The sequence below is a fragment of the Sceloporus occidentalis genome, unplaced genomic scaffold (genome assembly GCF_023333645.1).
Source record: "Sceloporus occidentalis isolate IW3139 unplaced genomic scaffold, rSceOcc1.0.p SCAF_50, whole genome shotgun sequence".
In the NCBI taxonomy this organism is placed as follows: Eukaryota; Metazoa; Chordata; class Lepidosauria; order Squamata; family Phrynosomatidae; genus Sceloporus; species Sceloporus occidentalis.
In genome coordinates, this window is record NW_028317030.1 from 6,634,056 (window position 1) to 6,654,897 (window position 20,842).

The window sequence follows — 20,842 nt, forward strand, 5'->3', positions numbered from 1 at the left end:
TGAGCTGCCTCCACAGGGGCAGCAGGAAGAAGCGAGACATGGAGTTTCCAGCAGAGCCTTTCGCTACGTCTCTGAGAGTCCTGCGCACGCAGTTGCACACAAAGAAGGTCCTCAGCATGGTAGGGATGTCAGGCACTCCTTTGCCTCCCTTGCCGGGTTCCTTGTACATCACTGCGCGCTTTACTCTGTCCATTTTGGAGCCCCAGATGAAGTGGAAAACTGCTCGGTTGATGGCTCGGTGAATGGTGACCAGCAAGGGCCAGGCCTGAGCCACGTACTGCAGCACGGGAAGAATCTCGTTGCGCAGCACCAGCACTTTCCCTTCGATGGTGAGGTCTCTGAGGCTCCACAGCCCAAATTTCTGCTTTACTTTGTTGAGTCTCTCCTCCCAGCTTTTCAGGGCCGCGCCGTCTCTGCCGAACCAGACTCCCAGGATCTTTAGGAAGTCGGTTTGGACGGGAAACGGGATCGGCTCAGAAGTCAGGTCCCACTGCCCGAACAGCATGGTCTCCGACTTCCCGCAGTTGACCTTTGCGCCTGAAGCTCGGCTGAAGTCCTCGCACGTCTGGACGAGCGCTCTCACCGACCGGCGATCCGCGCAGAAGATGGTCACGTCGTCCATGTAGAGCGAGCACTTTATCTCCTTCTTGTCTCTGCCCGGCGCGGTGATCCCTCTGATCTCTGGATTCCGTCTGATGCACTCGGCGAAGAGCTCTATACAACAGACAAAAAGAAGAGGTGAGAGAGGGCAGCCTTGCCTGACCCCAGAGAGGACCGGGAAGGGGTCAGTCTTCCAGCCGTTCACCAGCACCGAGCTGCGGATATCAAGGTACATCAGGTTAGCGTAAGAGCAGAACATCTCCCCCAGCCCAAACCTCCGCAGTACCTGACCCATAAAACCATGAGACAGTCGATCAAATGCCTTCTCTTGGTCTAGGGTGACCAGAGCGGCACGGACGTTGCGGTCCTTGATGTAGTAGATCGTGTCCCTGATGAGGGCCAGGCTGTCCGCGATCCGGCGTCCTGGGATGCCGCAGGTCTGGTCGGGGCGGACGATCTGCCCGATGACTTTCTTCAACCTGGTGGCTAGTACCTTGGCGAGGATCTTGTAGTCCACGTTCAGGAGAGAGATGGGACGCCAATTTTTCAGGTCGCATCTCTCCCCCTTCCGCTTGTACAGGATCGTGATCATTCCCTCTCTCAGCGTGGGGGGCATCCTGCCCTCCACCACCATCTCCTCGTACAGGTCGAGGAGGTCCGGGCCGATGAGGTCCCACAGCGTTGTGTACAACTCGGCTGGGAGACCGTCACTGCCCGGTGTCCTGCCCTTCCTGAAGGATTTGGCGGCAGAGTGCAGCTCCTCCAGCGTCAAGGGGGCGTCCATGGCTGCGCGGCCTGCGGGATCAATGGTGTTAGTGATACCTGACAGGAACCGTTCGGCAGCCTCCGGGTCTGTGTCTTTGGGGGAGTAGAGATCTCGGTAGTAGTCGACGACCACTTTCTGGACCTCCTCCTTCCCCTGTCGTACCACACCTTCGCTGTCTCTCATTTCCGTCAGGGGCGTGTGGGCGGAGTGGAGCTTCCTGAAAAAGAAAGAGTTGCATTTCTCACCCTTCTCCAGGTTCTCCACCTTGGAACGGAAGACGATTTGCCTGGATTCCTCCTCAAAGTGCCTTTTCAGGCCCTCCTTGGTCTCCTCCAGCTCCTCGTCCACGTCCCATCCGCACTGTTGGAGGTCCAACAGGGACTGCAGCTTGCGTTGCAGCCGTCTGAATTTCCTCTTCCTCTCACACGCCTGGAGTCTTCCTTTAGCCTGAAAGAAAGAGCGCAGCTTTACTTTAGTAAACTCCCACCACTGGGTTACAGTGGGGAACAGATACTTGGTACTGACACAATCAGAATATACATTACGCAGCTCATCCACGATTTCCTGCCTCTCTAACAGGGCACAGTTCAGCTTCCAGGAGCCTGGACCGGGAGGAAACCCTTTGCCCAGGGCACACTGGAGCCGAACAGCCCTGTGGTCCGAGAAGTAGCAGGGCACCATGGAGCACTGCTGATGCTCTACCGCCCGAGAGGTGAACACAAAGTCTATCCGGGAACGCACAGAGCCATCCGGCCGGCTCCAAGAATAGTTCACGGAGCCGGTCCCGATGGAGCCCATAGCATCCTTTAAGGATGCCTCTGTGACAATCTCTCTGAGCAGTTTCGAAGTCACGTCCAGTTTTGTTGCGTGGGTGGAGGTGCGCCCTCCTTCCTCGATCGGGCAGTTGAAGTCCCCGCCTATCACTATGGTCCTGGCGGTGGTCAGCTGGGTCCGCAGGTTCTGGAGTAGCTCCAGGCATTGCTTCTTTTCCGGGGAGGCGTACACGGTGATGAGCCTGACAGGCTCCCCCGCCCAGGATCCGTCCACGACTAGAAGTCTGCCGCAGACCATCTCCTGGACAGCGTCCACCGTGAAGTTGGCTCCTCGGATCAGGATAGCAACTCCCGCCGACTTGCAGCCGTTCCCGCCGGACCAAAAGGACGGGCCGTGAGACCATTCCCTGCATAGATGGCGATACGAACGAGAGAAGGCTAAAGCACATTCCTGCAACATATATACATCACACTGCTGAGAAGAAAGGAAGGTTAGTAAACCGCGCCTCCGGAACTGGTCCTTCATGCTCCTTACATTAATGGAGAAAATAGAAATTGACGCCATTAGTTGGGAGAAAAAAGAAGGTCAGCTCAAACAGAGGCACTAGTTACCACCTCCTCCCCCTGGTGGGGGAGGATCTTCCCCGCCGTGGTCGATGGGGTTCATGGGGGTCCAGGCGGCCTCGTCTAGCATCTGTTCCAGGAGGGAGACCTGGTTGTCGATGTCCAGCTGGTTGAGGATCAGAGCCTCGGTCTCGGTGGCTGGCTCATCTGACGGGGTCAGGTCCTGGACCATCTTTTCCAGCGTGTCGTCATTTGCGGGCTCGGGAGGAGAGGGGACGGTGGGGGCTGGTGGTGGCGCCCTCTTCTGGACAGAGCTCCTGGTGGGGCTCGTCTCAGTCTCGCTGTCCTCGTCCTCCTCCTCCTCCTTCTTGCCGCTATGTTTGCGTTTTCTGGCTCCGGCTCCTTTTGGCGGCATCTCCAGGGGGTTGTCTGCAGCGGAAACAAGAGGGGGGAAAGGGTCGGGGTCGGGGTCTGCAGCAGCTGGGGGAGGGGTTAGAGCTGCTGCAGAGAGTGGGAGGAGGGGGGGGAGGGTGAAGGTGGTGAAGCAGGGAGGGTTGGAGGCAGCACAGGGGAGGGATGGCGCTGCCTCTGGGGGGAGAGGGGGAGCCTTGACAGCGGGCAGGGCCACGACAGTCTTGGCAGGGAGGGGAGCTGCTTTCTTACCTTTCCTGGGTGCCGCTTGCGGGGTTGCCGGAGGGGGTGTCTGCGGTGCCGTCGCCTTGGCTGGAGCCTTGGTCGGGGCCGATGAGGGGACCTTGGCCGGGGCCTTGGCTGTTGCTACCGCTGCGTATGACCTTGATCTTTTGGGGCAATCCTTGTAGATGTGCTCAGGATCGCCGCACAGGTTACAGGTCTTCTTTCGTGGACAGTCTTTGGTCTCGTGTCCCACCACCCTGCAGTGCCTGCAGGATTTCTGTTGGCATTCCTCTGCCTTGTGACCCAGTTGACCGCATCATCTGCAGGTTGTGGGTTGACCAGGGTAGAAAAGCATGCCTGTAGAATTTCCTAGGGCGAAGCTCTGCGGCAGGTGTTGGAGCCCTTGAAAGTAATTGCCCACTGTACAGGACAGCCTTTAGACAAAAGTCGGGTAAGAGGTCTGGCTTGTTTTCCCATAACCTTTACCCACCATAACACTTATGGTGAATACCTGGGAACTTCCCAGCGTAGGCTACCTGGAGCTCTCCCTTCCCTTCTCTCTTCAAGAGGCGGAGATAGCCCCAAAAAACATTTAGAAAGTTGATGTAGACAGGAAGTAGGAAACCCTTAAACATAAGAGAAAAAAAAATAATTATAAACCTGAAAGAACTGTCCTGTATATCACTCATATGTGGCTGTAGGAATGGTTATTGGGCATTTTCCCATTTTTAGTGAATTTGTTGTGTCTTGTAAACTTAGCAAATAGGTAAAATATGCATAAAATGCACTTTTCACTACCCTTTCTTTTGTCAGTTGACTGGAATGTGGATAAATTAAGTAAAAAAGATTATCAACATTAACAAAACGGGATAGCCTATCATATCATATAGCTGAAAATTTATAGAATGTTCTGTGGCTTTATTCATTAAAGAATGTTTTTTTTTTTCTTCTGTTACAAAAATTTCATTTAACAGGGAAATTGGAATTAAATAATTCAAAAAGAGTGTATTAAAAAAAATGATGATTTTTTCAAGGTTTTAAAGAAATGTTATAAATTGATTTCGATATCATTTAAAAAATGGTAATATTTTTTGATTCTTAATAATTCATATCGTGAAGACCACTGCAAGTGCCTGTCTCTGCTGAAGAGTTTGTTGTAAAATAACTATAGAAAAGTTTGATGAATTAGGTCTCATTTAGACACCGCATGACCTTTAATGGATCCGTCCAACTCGTGGACAAACGATAAGCCTCCTAAACCCTTTTGGCCTTTTGAAACGCGGAATATGACTCAATGTGGGAAATCCAGAGATAAATATTTCTATTAATAACAATTCTATAAAATAACTGGCATGCGCGGGTATCAGAACCAACTCACGCCTTGTAACTGATCACAAGCTCCAGGTAACCAGATTTGTTATTAAGTTAATCGACCAGCGTCACCTATTTGACGTGAATGTGTTTTTTTTTTTAATTTGTTGAATTATTACATTTAATGTATTTATTATTTTATTTATGTATTTGTTTATTTGTATATCCTGTATCACATCTAATTAGTGGGTGGAATTGGACTTGGTATCAACAGAAAGAAAACTTGTTAAAAAAAAATAAAATTTAAATAATAACAATATAAGAAAAAACCCTAAGCAATTGAAAAAGACATTTCTGGAACTGAAAATACTTAATATTACTATATTATACAATATAATATAATTATAATACAATAATTCATATTGAGAAAATGTTCCTTCCCACTGTTGACTTAATGTGTTGTGTAACCTGGGAACTTCCCTGGGTCTTTTAATTGGATCTCTCTGTCTTCTGTGGGAGTGGCTTTTAAAGGGGATGGAGCTACCCACATATGAGGGCAGGGTTAGTCACTCGAAGGGTGTGGTTAGATTTTCAAGGGGTGGGGCTAGCCCCAGAGCGCATTACGTGGGTTGTGAGTGGGAGCAAAACTTCCCTGCCTCGGAAAAGAGGAATGTGACATGGAGACCCAGGAAAGCAGCACTTCTCCCGGAGACTCTGGGTCGAACCAGGAGAGTTTCCAGGTACGCGCATAACCGATGTCAATATCTTATCATCTTAAAGATGTACTCCAGCCCTCATATGCACTTTAATACATGTGAAGAGCGTACCAGGAGACTCCTCGGGTTTCTCAGGGAGAAGCACCGACACTCAAATCCTCTGTTTCGTGGGAGTGGGGTCCTGACACGCCGCACTTTCCGGTCATACTATGATTTTTTTTAGTATTATTTTGCACGGCAAACATGTACACTCTATTCTTCAGGGCGACGTACAAAGAATTAACGTCCAGCTGGATTTCGGAGACGGGAGCGCCGTATCGTATGCTAATTTTAGCAAGATCGAAGAAGGGATAAAACACGCGTATAAACATTCTGGCATATATCAGGTCACCGCGTATGCCGAGAACAATGTCGGTGTTGACAGCGCAGTCCTCTACCTTCATGTGACAAGTAAGTAAATACAGTTTTGTTTCTCCTGATAAAACCAGCAGCTAATGGATTGATAGAATGATGGCAAGTGCATTAAACAGCGCTGGGGATTATCCCTGTATACAGCGCTGGGGAGTTATATTACTGTATACAGCGCTGGGGGTTATTACTGTATACAGCGCTGGGGGGTTATATTACTGTATACAGCGCTGGGGGGTTATATTACTGTATACAGCGCTGGGGAGTTATATTACTATATACAGCGGTGGGGGTTATTACTGTATACAGCGCTGGGGGGTTATATTACTGTATACAGCGCTGGGGGTTATTACTGTATACAGCGCTGGGGGGTTATATTACTATATACAGTGCTGGGTTATATTACTGTATACAGTGCTGGGGGTTATTACTGTATACAGCGCTGGTGGGTTATATTACTATATACAGCACTAGGGGGTTATTACTATATACAGCGCTGGGGGGTTATGCTGAAGAAGAAAAATAGCATTTTCCATTTAAAGTGTGGTCGCTCCACAGGGAACGGCTAAACCACATCTTTTGCAGGAATGCAGCAGAACGGGTCTTATCTGCCATTAAATTCTATGTTTCTGGCTTTCTGTGTTATTATAAACGATGATGGATCACATCTGATCAGAAAATCTAACAAAATAGGAACATATAATGCAAGCAAAAAAAAAAAAAAAATGCTGATTTTTTGCTTCATAGTTTCCATTTGTGGGTAAAGGTGAAGGAAAACCCTTTTACTTAAAATTAAGGGGGTAGTAGAAGTATTATTAAACACTCATCTACAGACACCAGGCACACCAGAAGGCTTGTTTTTCCCTCAAAAATCGCATGGTGCTGCCCAACCACAGGGGATTCTGGGTAGGTTCATGCAAATAAGGTCAACAATTATCACCTTTTGTCTCTATACCCACTTTATACATGGATCCCTTGAAAGTAATTGCCCGCTGTTCAAGAGAGCCTTTGACAAAACTCGGGTAAGAGATGCAGCAGCCAGATCACCGCTCATGGACAGCTGTTCATGTTCTTCATACAAAAACCACACGCTACAGTGGTCCAAAACAGTAAAGCCGAGTCCCCAATGTTCATCTTTTGGAGCATCCCCCTCCTTCCTACCCAGGCAGAGGTTGTGGTGAGTAAAGGTGATGGAAAACCCTTCCACTTAAAATTAAGGGGGTAGTAGAAGTATTATTAAACACTCACAACCACAAGGGATTCTGGGTAGGCACATGTATAAAGTGGATATAGAGGCAAAAGGTGATAATTATTGACCTTATTTGCATGCGCCTACCCAGAATCCCTTGTGGTTGTGGCAGCACCATGAGATTTCTAAGGGAAAACAAGCCTTCTGGCTTGCCTGGGGTCTGTCATTTAACTTTACAAAGATATCACGATGGATTTCTCCGCCTCTTACTTTCTCTGGCGCTCTATTGTCCTTTAAGTTTATAAATTTTGCTTATTCATCACTCTTGACAATAATCTTGAAAGACCGAGACAGTCTTTAATTTCTCTTCAAGCGTCATGTGACATTGCAGAACATCTCGTCGTGCGCAGAAATTGGCTTTACATACCAAAGGATCATTTGCATTTTTTTTAGGAGCTAATGATAGTAGACAAGCGGAGAATAATATTAGGAGCTATCTGCAGCGGAACATAAAAATGCACGTTTTTGGTAATTCTAATATTCCTTTAAAACTGAATACAGAATTTAAATTTTTGGGACTGGAAGAAATCTTAAATTCCGGTTCCTTTTATGAAACATCCAGGGCCGGCCCTACAATGGGGCCGACTGGATTTTTTTGTTTTTTTTGAAGCGGAGGAGAGAGAGAGGGGCACCGAGTGGTTTTCGCTTACCCGCTCGGCGCCCCTCTCTCTCTCCTCTGCGGCGAGTTTCCCTGTTCGGTCTCGGTGCCGGCTTGTAATGCAGAGCGCCGGAAGTGACGCGAATTTCCGGCGCTCAGCATTACAAGCCGGCACCGTGGCAGCACAGGGAGACTCGCCGCAGGACTGTTTAAGGGTAAGTACCGGGGGGGGGGTAGATAATGCCTCGGCGGGGGGCGGCATTTTAAACTTCGCCCCAGGCGGCGTTAAGTCTTCGGCCGGCCCTGGAAACATCTTACAGCCTCCTGGGGTTGAGGGCTTATTTTCACCTATTGGGGGAAAAATATTTCTAAATTGGGTTTAAAAACAAAACACAGCAAATGTTTCAACGTAAAAACCAAAAAAAAAATAAAAAAATGTTGCTTAAAATTCAATTTTAAAAATAGGCACATGCAGAATAAGTACCTTGTTATGCGACTAATGTTCGAAACGCGATGAATTCAAAGACGGAGAGTGTTGGCCTTTTCTCACGCGAAGCGTCCGACTGAAGGTTGAAATGTGCCTTGAAATTTTATAACCATAATAATTCCCTAAAAATCAATCATGTCGGCATTTAACAACCTGTTATTAAAGCTGTTACTGTTCTTGGCTTCACCTTGGACCATTAGCTAACAAAAGGATTCCGTTAGCTGGCGATAGCCAATTCATTTCCTTGGGATTGTTTCATTTTATCAGTAAAATCAAAGTTTACTGCCAGGAAAGCGCGGCCGACATAAGCCCCCAATTCCCAAAACACCTACTTCGGGGCTGAGCGTGGAAAGCAAGAGAAATTATCATCTCAATATCACGAAGGAATTAAAAGCTATTTGGCTTTCAATGTTGCATGAACCACAGTGGGTGACATTTAAAAAACGTAATTTTAACCAGTCTCACGTTGCCAGTAATACATACCTCCCCAGTGACCTGGGTAACGGCCCAACTACCCAATGAAGATGACGGGCTGGTTGGGGAGAGCCTCTGTAGGATTAGTGGAGGTCTGGTGGACTTCCATTTCAGCTCCACCATGGCCATCTCATGACGCTGGGAAGTTGAGCCCCGCAAGGTGGTTCTTCAAGTAAACCTGGCCCTTCCAGTCTTTGCCCGTACCCCCGATTTAAAGACCTGAGATGTTGGGGAGTAGTAGAACAGATTATATAAATGTGTGTATTATATATTTTAATATGTATATATTATATAGATATATATGTACCCTCTCTGTCCTTGTGGGCAGAGCTGGTCGCTGACTACATGTTGGTTGGCAGTGTCCACGGATCCTTGATAAGGAGGGTTTGCCTATTATATTAAAAAAAAAAAAAATTATAATGATAAAAAAACCCAGTTTGTAGCCTTTTTTAAACAGATTCCTCTAATAGGGATTTTTTGGACAATTACCTACTACAAGAACCTGATTTCATATTCTACTAACAATATTTACATGGTATATTGAGCAGAATATGAGAAAAAAGTGTTGTTTGTAAGTATGAAATAATCGATTATCAGTTATTATAATTGAAATTGATTATCAGTGTAAATAATACTTTGGGGTCCTGTCTTATCAGCTTCTCCTTTTCCGTTTACCCCCCAGGCCCGGTAGAGCACGTCCATTTGCGGATTCCGTTTGTTGCCATCAAAAACAAGGAGCTTAATGTCAGCGCCGTGGTTTGGCCCTCACGCCCCGGCACACTCACTTACTTTTGGTGGGTTGGAAATAATACCAAGGTACGTACGATTGCACTTTGGGGGTTTTTTTTTTTGTTTGTGTGGGTGAAAACGGGGTTAAATTGTTAAATCCAACCCTTCCGGCACTTAATGGGTTACTGGCGACGAAGTTAAATGGTTAACAGGATTCTGCCAGGGAACATGCTCTGCGTTTGGCATTCCGTGTACCTTCCAGTACAGGCGTGTGAATTAAACGCTAACGTGTTTTATAGGCCCGTGTCACAGATTGTCACATGATCTATAGCGCTGGATACCAACCCTATAAATCCCATCTCCCGCGCCGTTTGTTAATTCATAAATTATTCAGGTGTTTTATCCGCCTCTGGCACGCGACCAATCTTCAGGTCAAACTGGGGCGTTCCATTAACTAATAAACCGCTCCGACTGCTGCCGGCCTTTATTTAACCATTAAAACTCTCTAAAGCTCGCCCGTTTAATGCTAACTGTATCCGCAATCTGTGCTACTTTCATACCTCCCAACAGTCTTGGTGGACATGGCACAGTCCTGACCTTTAGGCAATGTCTTGTTGTCCCATGTAGCTGCCCTACTGTCTAGTTTTGGTGGCCAGTAACGATCGTGGGCCAGCCGTGGAGGTCTTCTGACCGGCCCAGCAAGCTGGAAAGTTAATGGAGGTCTGTGCTGCAACAACACAGACCTCCATTGCCCTCCGGCGGGGTGGCTCTCCAGGTAAGATGAACGGGTGGCTATGCCTGTGGCCCTGCCCACTTCTGGCACTGGCCCCACCCCCCACTGCATGAGTGCCCTGACACTAATTTGGGGGGGTATGTAATATGGGGTAGGAGTAATACTAAGGCTTTTAATGCTGTAGCTCTTGAACTGTTTTATTATTTTGTTATTAATTTAACCCTTTGCAAACAGCCACAATTCTTTCTGATTACTATTGCTGTTACAATGTAACATAATAATAGTGATGAAATAATAACAGCTAAAGCTTAGCTCTATTGTATAGAATTGAATGGTACCATTTATCGTTGATCGTGTCTAGAGCGCTTATGCCCCATCCCGAATTACCCTCCAATCCCAACAATTTGAGGGTTCCTAAGGGGGGCTCTTGGAGGTAAGCTTAGAGATGTGGGGGGGGGGGGCAGGATATTGTATGTGGCTTTATGACCTCACGATAACTATTTATGTAACTGACTTAGATAAGGAACATCAGGGGTGGAAAGAGCAGCATAGAGAGGGACTGGCTTTTCCAAAGTTTGACCCTTGGCATGTATGAGAACACTTAACTGAAGATTTATTCTTTTGCTGTAAAAACTGGTATCCAAGGTCAGCTGTCATAAACCTCCATCCGTGATTTAAACTTTAAATGTATGATATTTAGTTCTCATAATCCAAGCCACGGAAGGTTTAATTCATGCACCTCATTATCCAAGGTCCGGCTCGCCCTCTCTGCATTCTTCGGCTAAATTTTAATGCGTGCTGGACTCAGGCCAGAGAGAATATGAAATATGGTGACGCTCCAAAAGCGCAGCCGCGGGTGTAAATCAGGCGTCCACACTGTAATTAAAAATAAACTGTCACCCACGAGTACTTTATATTAATTATTAAAGCGTATAAAGGGCCCATACGTTATGTTAACGCTTTTTAAACTGTTCGGCCGTTGCTAAGACATATAAGTCGCAGATGTTTAATTCCATACAAAATAAATAGCTCATTCGGTCCAAGAATCAGGACTGTCCTCCAAAAAACTGGGGCTGTTGGGATGTATGGCAAATGGGATGTTCTGAATCACAAAACACAGCGCAAGATTTCCACCCTAAAAACTTCTCAACTATTAGAAGAAAAGAAAAGTTGACCTCCCCCAAGGTCTGTTACTAAAGACGTACAGTTCCCTCTAAAATCAATGATTCTAGTAATTGTTATGATAAATTCCAAAAAAATGGGGGGGGGGGACGGTTTCAGGGAAGATTCCAGAACGAATTAAAATAAAGGACTTTCCTTAGGGAGAAGCTGCAGCTCCCTGCTTCCTACGTGGTCAAACTTTTAGCTCGACTGAATGAAAGGCGCACGTGCACAGAGGTCTCATTAACCTTTGCTTGCCAAATACCCGGGAGATGGAGAAAGGGCAAATGTGTTGGTGGGATTTTGCAGAAACCCCTCCCCCCACGCATGTAAATTTAAAGGGACCAGCCAGCTATGATGTGACAGCTGCAGCGCCCCTTCAATAAACCAACGCACTTGCAAAGTCTTGCCTGTCCTTTAGGGAAACCTAAATTTATCCGGAAGCCCTTGTGTCATCTGTCATTTGTGTCGACCCCCCCCCCTTAAATTCACCGCTTTTATTATGCAGACTCCATTTAGAACATGCAATTTTGTTTTACATCCATCTGTTACTTTGTTGACGGCTTCTAATTTGGTTTGGGTTAAGAGCTGGATATAAAGACTCTTCTAAGCTTTCTCTGGATTTTAAAAATAAAATAAAATATATATATTTCAGCTGAGTAGAAGGTCATCAGCTTTCGTTGGTCATTTGGTAATCGAATGGTTAAAGTCTAAAAAAAACCAAAAAACTTTGTATGAAAAGAATGGTAATTATTCTCAAAAGAATAAAAGATAAAGGGACGGGAACATTATTTTTTCTCCCCTTTGATCTAATGCAGAAGAGCCAATAATTACGAGGGAGAACAAGAGATATGGAAAGCTTAATACGGAGGGGGGGGGGAAGTCATTCATTTAACCAGCTGCGGGAGATAATGGGAGTTCTTTTGGGTTTGTTTAATGACTTGTTCTGCTCTGTCAATTTAGAGCTTATATGTTCTTTGTGTCTTTTTCAGCCCCACATCACCTTGGACAGTAGCATCTCTTTGACGTTCAACACAGAGGGGACACACACCGTTACCGTGCAGGTTTCAGCCGGGAACTCAATCATCCAGGACACAAAGGAAGTTGCAGTCCACGGTGAGTCCGACCTATCCCAAAAAACCTTTGTTTGAGGACCTTGTACAGTGGTTGAGGACATGGCTGTCTTTGTGTATAGCAAAAGGTCAAAAGATAGAGCGTGAGGAGTCCTCGCTAGTCACCGAGGGAATGAGGAATTCGAGTTGACCTGAGAGGTGTCTTCAGAACTACTTCATGGACCACTTGGTCCCACTTTAAGGCATTCATTGACCAACTTGTTCCACTTTAAGTTGGAAGATCTATTAATTACGAGTCGAGTTGACCTTAGAGGTGTCTTCTAAACTACTTCATGGACCGACTTGTTCCATCTTAAGTTGGAAGGTCTATTAACTAAGAGTAGAGTTGACCTGAGAGGTGTCTTCAGAACTACTTCATGGACCAACTTGTCCCACTTTAAGGCATTCAGTGACCAACTTGTTCCACCTTAAATTGGAAGATCTATTAATTATGAGTCAAGTTGACCTTAGAGGTGTCTTCTAAACTACTTCATGGACCGACTTGTTCCACGTTAAGGCATTAAAGCTTCCCTAAGTTTCTAAGCCTGGTGGAAACTTGTAGGCACTTGGATGCAGCTGGATGAAGTTGAGTTGCATCTCAATAATTATATAACCGAGCGCAACATTTCCAATATATCTCCAACTGCATGAATCCAGAGAAAGGCAGATAAGGAACCAACTTGGGGCATCTCACATATGCTAAGCAAGTTTTCTGATTAGCTGGGATTTCTCCAGGGTTCTAGTTCTGGTGAAACTCAGAGAATGTGGAATTTTTGCCCTTTATAACATTTTGTATCCGAGACAAACTTTATAACAATAATGTGAAGACTCACATAACTGGCCGATGTAGCCCATTCACAGTCAGATCAGTTCATACTTATGTTGGCAACTAGAAGCACACAGTGTGTGTGTTTGTGTACTGTATATGAATATTGTCATGGGGGATTGTATCACTCACTGTTCATAGAAGTTTATTAAACTCTCAGCGAGCCAACCACGTGTAGGATACTGAACCTACAAGGCCAACCTTTTTCTGAGTATGGCAGGGTGGCAGAGTGTTTGTATAAACACTCGAGACTCCAGCCTTGAGTGTACACTCAAATGTGATGCCTTTGAAGCAGTAAGGAAGAACCGTTGCCAAAAACGAATTAGATGTATTTTGGATTCATTAAAACCCTTGCTCGTCGGTGCATTGGAAAATCTGGCACGTAACAGGTTTACGGCACACGTGAAACGCGGCTTTAACCCTATGGTGACAAGATAACCTGTAATTCAGATTTAAATAAATTAATTTAAATTAATAATAAATTGGGGGGTTAGTATTCAAGTGGACCTTTTTGTGATTAGGGGTCCTTAACAAAATAAGCAAGTTCACAAACGGTTAAATAAGAGATCACTTATCCACGAATCGATCACAGCAATTAAGCGCTGTTTTCTTTTCTTTTTCTAGAATACTTTCATTCTCAGCTGTTGTCTTTTTCTCCGAATCTGGATTATCATAACCCCGACATCCCCGAGTGGAGGCAGGACATCAGCCGACTCATTAAGAGATCCCTGATACAGGTAAGGTTTTAATCATCTCAGCGGACGCCGGCGCGGGCTACGCCGGGCTCTGCGGGCTACGGAACATAACGAGCTCGGAAGGAAGCCGTCACAAAGAGTGGTTGTCATGCAGCCGATGATGAAACAAATCCATGAACCCCCTCCTCGGCATCAAACGCCTCGCTTTGTACCTGTGAGCCTGCGAGGACAGCCGCTTAAAATAAACGGTTTGAACCCAGACTCCGGGTCTCAACGCGGCCGGCGCGTGTTTGTTTGTTTGTGGCTAATCAGAAAAACCTCATGAAAATAAACCGATGGCGGGTTTTAACCCCGGAACGTCTGGCCAAAGTCTTCTGAGTATTCTACTCACGCTCACAGCTACATGGCAGATTTCTGTTATAATGCGGCCCCCACCTGCAAAAAAAACCTAATCACATAGCTTTAGGAGAAGCTGCAGCTCCAGAGACCAGCACCCTGATTTAACTATATATTATACAGGGCCTGCTCACTAATTTAACTATACATTATACAGGGTATCTCTCTGATTCAACTATACATTATACAGGGCAAAATGACTAATTTAACTATACATTATACAGGGTATCTCTCTTATTCAACTATACATTATACAGGGTATCTCTCTGATTCAACTATACATTATACAAGGCTGTCTCACTGATTTAACTATATCTTATACAGGGCATCTTACTAATTTCACTATACATTATACAGGGGCCGGCTAGCCGATTTAACTATACATTAAGGAGGGCCGGTTCACTGATTTAACGATACATTATACAGGGCATCTCACTGATTAAACTAAACATTATACAGGGGCCAGGTCGCTGATTTAACTATACATTATAGAGGGCCCACTCACTGATTTAACTATACATTATACAGGGCATCTTACTAATTTGACTATACATTATTCAGGTCTGGCTTAGCCCTTCATAATGCATACTTAATTTAATGACATAACACAGCAACCCTCCAGTTTAGTGAATTAACCCCTGGTGCGCGATTCCACCACCGCTGACCAGTGATCTAGTTTGTCCGATTATTTGATTTCGCAGGATTCGGCCGCTACGGAAAAAAAGAAGCGTTTTTAATGTAAAAAACCCACTTCTTCTCTCTTTCATCACTTAAGGCAGTTCTTGTCCCGCCGAGTCATCCACTTAATCAAGCAGTTCCGTTTTAATTTAAGACACACAACCTAATCTGGTCCCCGTTCCTCTCCCTCGAGCCGTGGCTGCTAATCTGCTCGTATGGGCTGTTTTTCCCGAGCCGCCGGTGCGCGCGGCGCTTATCGCTGTCCAGCCTTCCTGTAAGAAGCGGTGTTTAATCATTGAAAATTCACTTTAGTCTCCATTCCAACATGATTAGACGTGATTGACTCGCTCAGCTATAATATGGATGTCAAGCCTAATCTAATAAGACGTCCCTATGTAGCCATTAATTAATTAGTGCCCGCTCACTGTACAGTATTATCATCTCCTTCACTTTAAGGGCAATAGCATAAGGGGAGGAAAAACGCCAGCTTTTGCCAAGATTATTTTTTTTCTTGGACCCATGGGCTATACTTTGCTTAGCTAGACGGTTTCCTAAATGTTTAACCCCGTCGGCTGGCGCGTGAACATCTTCCATTAATCCAAAAGTCCGAGCAATTGCAAAATTCTATCTATAGACTTAAAAGCTGAAAAGAATAAAAGTCATCGTCCCGAAATGATCAACCGGCCCAGGTCAGCCGCATCGTTACCAGGAAATTTCTGGCTGTAACATAATTGCAAAAAGTTTTTTCTGATGATCGATTAGCCTTTTAAACTTAAACTTGGATCACAGGAGTGATAAAGTGCCACTGGAACACAGGAGTGATGGGAGTGATAAAGGGCCATTGGAACACAGGAGTGATGGGAGTGATAAAGGGCCGTTGGAACACAGGAATGATGGGAGTGATAAAGGGCCATTGGAACACAGGAGTGATGGGAGTGATAAAGGGCCATTGGAACACAGGAGTGATGGGAGTGATAAAGGGCCATTGGAACACAGGAGTGATGGGAGTGATAAAGGGCCGTTGGAACACAGGAATGATGGGAGTGATAAAGGGCCATTGGAACACAGGAGTGATGGGAGTGATAAAAATCTGCCTTTACCATAGTCATTTACAGCATTAACCCCGTCTGCGCTGGATCCTTTTTATGTTATTTTAATAGACAAAATTGGCTTTTCTTTCAAAAACAAGGACATTTCTAGGTGACCCCAGACTTTTGTACAGTAGGTACTTTGGAAGGAATGAACCTTTGAATTCCATTGGAATGTCCGCTGTGTATTTCTATTACTAAGTTCTAATCAGTATTATAATGGATAATATTGAGTCTTTGATTCAGTTGTATTTGGACTTCCATGTAATAATAAGGGTTACAGAAATTGAGTTATATTAGAATGTTTTGTTTAAACAAGCGCAGCTAAAAAAAATGACAGTTAAAAAAAAGACAGTATTATCGAGCTGTCAATCAGAAGCGCAGCAATGTTTGTGATTACTAAGCATTTGCTTAATTACACAGAGGTTTTCAATCAAGCGAGTTGAGTTCAGTAAGGTGAGCAGATACAGTTACGGCAGGTACAGAGAGGAGCCGGGTTGGCATCAGCCCAGGAGGTGAATTCCTTTTAAAGATCAAATTAACCTATAAGTGTTCATTCAGAATATTTGAGGTCTGGGTCATGCAGCTCAGCCATCTTATGATATTTGTAAATTTGCTTTGAGATTGATTTTTATCTTTTGGTATATGGTAGATACGTGGAACAGAATCCCAGCAGAAGTGGTAGAGGGTAATACAGTGGGGCGATTTTAAACATGCATGGGATATGGGAGTTTTTTATGAAAGACCTACATATTCTTTTTTTAGGTCACAAATATAAGAGAGGAGCATATCCTAGTGGCCATGTTTCCTGGTCTTCCAACATCTGCAGAACTTTTTATACTTCCCCATACAAATGTGACCGAGAGAAGAAGGGGAAACAAAGCAGACCTGGAGCAAGTGAGTTCTAACCTCATCCAGCCACTTTGAAACTTTCTGCGTTTTACAAAGATCACCCCCGTGTTATTGGCTGAAAGTTAATAGGTCTTCTTAATGGTATGGTCCATTGGTTTTCCTAAGAGAAGAAACGTCTTCATATTATCTGCCCTGATATCCTCTGTCTGCCCCTTCTGCACGTTTGTCTACCCTGAAGGTCCCTGTCTGTCCCAGGAGCTCCCCCAAGATATTTGACTTTCACACCAGCTCTAAAAACCCCTACGCACTAAACATTTTTCTAATATATATATTTTCTATTTCCAGATTTCTGAAATCTTGTTTAGTGCTCTGAACCAGAACCTAATCATGTTTGAGTTAAAGCCCGGCGTCCAGGTCTTTGTGTACATTACTCAGCTCACGTTGGGTAAGTAGTTCCGAATAGTGTTTTGATTAAACTCGTACCTGTTGTGGTGTGTGTTGTGTGTTGTGTGATGCCAGGATTAGTGGAGCTAGTAGTAGAGCTCTCTCCCCTGTGACACAAGTACCGGGTATACCCTTCTGATGGCTGCCCTTCAACTAACCCTCAAAATAAATATAATGAGAATACCTGGAAACCCTCCGGGTTGGACACAGGGTCTTGGGGGTGAAGCCCTGCATCCCCAGGGCTCTCATCTCTAGGCAGATGAGACATGTGTGATTACACCCACTTCCCACTCGTGTTCCACCTACTTACTGCCCAGTTTGCCTTTCCCATTCTCTTCCACTAAAGGCTCTCTGGGGCTAACCCCGCCCCTGCACATAGCCAGACACACCTCTACACAAAGCCCCTCCCATGAAGAGCTCCAGGTATACAATGGAGGTCTGTGCCTAACTGGTGGAGCCTCCATAGTTTCTCTTCCTCCAGCGTCCTACTGAGGCATAGGGTTGTCTATGATGTCATATTCTGACCCATGGCACGAGGAAGACACAATTGATTCTCAGGGGGGGGGGGACGATTGGGTCAGGTCTATGGAACCGGCCAACTTACATACTCCACATCAAACATTAAGGGACGTTTCTCTAACCTGCCGACACAGTAAACGAGACACAGAAAAATGCTTGGCTCGGAAACTGAATGCTGATAAATAGATTCTGAGAACACAGCGGCTCGTATAAACTTACCGAGCGCTCTAAGGCTCGCGCAGTCTCTACTAATAAAAGATTTCTTCCTTCTCCAAGTAACATTTTGCCAGAAATGACGGGAGCTGCTTCTATTACACTTGCATGCTAATTTTATTGCATCTTCTGCATAAAAACAGCCATTTCTCCCAATTTTTTTTTGTTTTTCTTATATTTTGCATAAATATCAGATGTAAATATTGTTCTTTGGGCTTTTTCAAAATAAATCTAGTCTCAAAGAACAACTTTATGATTTAACTCTGGAGCATTAAGCTGACTGCGGCGGTTTCTTGTATATTCCTTACATTTCGCTCAGATATCTCATTTCAGAATTTAAGCCTTCGATCCATTCCAGTGATGTTAAATATGTAGGAAGGCAGATATGCCTGGGCAATAGAGGAGATCTTTATTTTTGTCTTGTTATCCTTACCTTTTGAATAAATATGGATTTTAGATTAAAATGATGGCTCTGGTATGATGTAATGTATCAGAAATACAGATTAACAAAATATATATATACTTTCCTTTAAGGACTCCTCTTATCCGACCAACGAGAGAGAATGCCTCTCAAATATATGTTCGCGAGACGATATATGGAGAAAAAAAAAAGATGTATGTAGCGTAGACTTGATAAAACAACACATTTGGACACTTTATTCCGTACTTATGTATAAGAACGGCACAGAGACCCGCTCAGGTGCTAACACACATCAATGATCCAAAAAGTAAGGTGTGGTTATGCCCCAGTGGGCACACGCTATCCTCCGATAGAAGGCAGACATTGGAATCCATATATCATCCACGAAAAGACTGAAGTTTCTTTCTAATATATATCTGATATGATGGATCTTTTATAAACCCCCCCAAGGAGGCTTGTGTCTCATCCACTCTTGCCAATGAACTATGATATCATAGCATTTAGAATACAATTATAAAGAGCCTTGATACTTTTCAGGATCATACTAGAGGCCAATAATTTACCACTAGCTGAGCAACTTATGGAAGTTCTCAGGAGGCCTTCAGGTTGTCTCAACGGAGGTTGTCCCCAATGTGTTCCTCCTGGTAGAATTGTCAGTGTAGCTCTCTATAGTGCCTAATCAACGTAAAAATACATTATTCATCTCGCTGCAACATGGACCACAGTAAGTTCACCCCAGAGTATTCATTACTCTATGAAAAGACTTAGAACTTTGCATTTATTTTTGACCAATCGCCATTTTTGTTTTGTGTTTTCAGCTCCGTTGGTGGATAACACTTCCAGCCATAGCAGCTCGGCCATGCTAATGCTTCTGTCCGTGGTTTTTGTGGGACTTGCCGTTTTTCTAATCTACAAATTCAAGAGGTAAACCCAACCATAATGCAGTAAAAACTAAATAATGTGTGTCAAACATAAAGTCTACAAACGCATCCAGAAGATGGGATTAATTAAGATTCAGTACATTGTCAGCCTTTGTGCTGAAACCTAATTAGGGCTTTATGGGTAATTGTATATTTATGAACATATATAACCTAATCCATGTATCCTTTCCCAATTGTGTTACTTATGTAGACTTTCCCTAATAACGTCAGACTAGTTTTTTTAAGAACCTTTTCCCTTTTCGTTGACCACAGGAAAATCCCATGGATTAATATTTATGCTCAGGTCCAGCACGATAAGGAACAGGAAATGATCGGAACCGTCGGCCAAACTGACAACACACCCAAAATATCACTCAGCGACTTCACAGATCCCGAGGAACTGACAGACAAAGAACTGGACACACGAGTTATAGGTAAAGACGACTGGGATTATGTTATTAGACCATGGAAACGCAAATATTTTTTATACTTATGTATAGGTTATAGTGATTTGTAAACATAATTGCACAAGTATTAAACTTGGAAATATAGCATTTTGGACAATGGAGCACTTTTAGCCATTTAAAAATATTTACTCTAAATTCCAAATTTTAGTGCTTGTAGATCTAACTCTGTTTTTCTTTGCCCATGGTCCTAATTGTGTTTCAACCAACATCAGCCAATCACATGGCTGGTCTGTCCAGTGTCCGTCATGCTCTACCTTAAAGCAGAAGAGACACATGGCTCCTAGGGGGTGGAGGAAAATAAAAGCATGGGCGGGGTCCTTTTAATAAATGGGTGGAGACTTCTTTATGACTGTAGAACTTTGATTATCTTGTTGGGAGAAACAAAAAAAGTGCTGATGTGTTAAGAAAAAAAATCTGAGGTGATATTGATATATTCTGATACATCTTCTTTTATTTTATTTTATCCAGGTAACATCTCAACAATTGCAAACAGCGAAAGCACAAAAGAAATCCCAAACTGTACCAGTGTTTAACCTACCCAGGCCAAAATCTGGACTTTTTTTTTTTACAAAAAAAGAACAGATCTATCATTTTTCCAGTCTATTTTTGGTCTCATCACCACATTTATATATGTATATATGGCAGGTATAACGAGAGGCATTTCTAAGAAAAACAGATTTAAATAAAAGAAAAAACTATTAAACGCCTATATTTTCTCTTCATGAATAGAGAGGCTTGTTTGAGCAGAAAGAAGCATTGCATTGAGCCGCGTGTGGAACTGATGAGATCACTTTGGCTCCTCACTAACATTCCTCTGATACAAAGTATGATGCGATCTAATTTTGGCCAGAGCCCTACCCAGGAGGAATCTTTGTAAACCAGGTGGTTGGTTTGCATGGCCAGGACTAATTCTCAAAGACACTTTGGCGTCTCATGCAGGGAATCTTGTACACAGGATCTGAATCACTCAAGATTCAGAACTTTATATTTTTATGATTACCCTTTT

General features: G+C 44.3%; 1 protein-coding gene across 1 annotated transcript in view; it reads left to right on the top strand.

Annotated features, from left to right (window-relative positions):
* LOC149288790 (VPS10 domain-containing receptor SorCS3-like) overlaps positions 1-20,369 on the top strand; it is a 204,871-nt gene extending 184,502 nt beyond the window's left edge. The window contains exons 19-27 of the mRNA XM_089491469.1: positions 5,630-5,816; positions 9,265-9,398; positions 12,198-12,321; positions 13,768-13,880; positions 16,766-16,897; positions 17,198-17,297; positions 19,268-19,373; positions 19,643-19,803; positions 20,305-20,369. Of these exons, the coding sequence (XP_089347595.1) occupies positions 5,630-5,816; positions 9,265-9,398; positions 12,198-12,321; positions 13,768-13,880; positions 16,766-16,897; positions 17,198-17,297; positions 19,268-19,373; positions 19,643-19,803; positions 20,305-20,369 (1,122 nt within the window). The remainder of the gene's footprint in view (positions 1-5,629; positions 5,817-9,264; positions 9,399-12,197; positions 12,322-13,767; positions 13,881-16,765; positions 16,898-17,197; positions 17,298-19,267; positions 19,374-19,642; positions 19,804-20,304) is intronic.
* Positions 20,370-20,842: the final 473 nt, after the last annotated feature.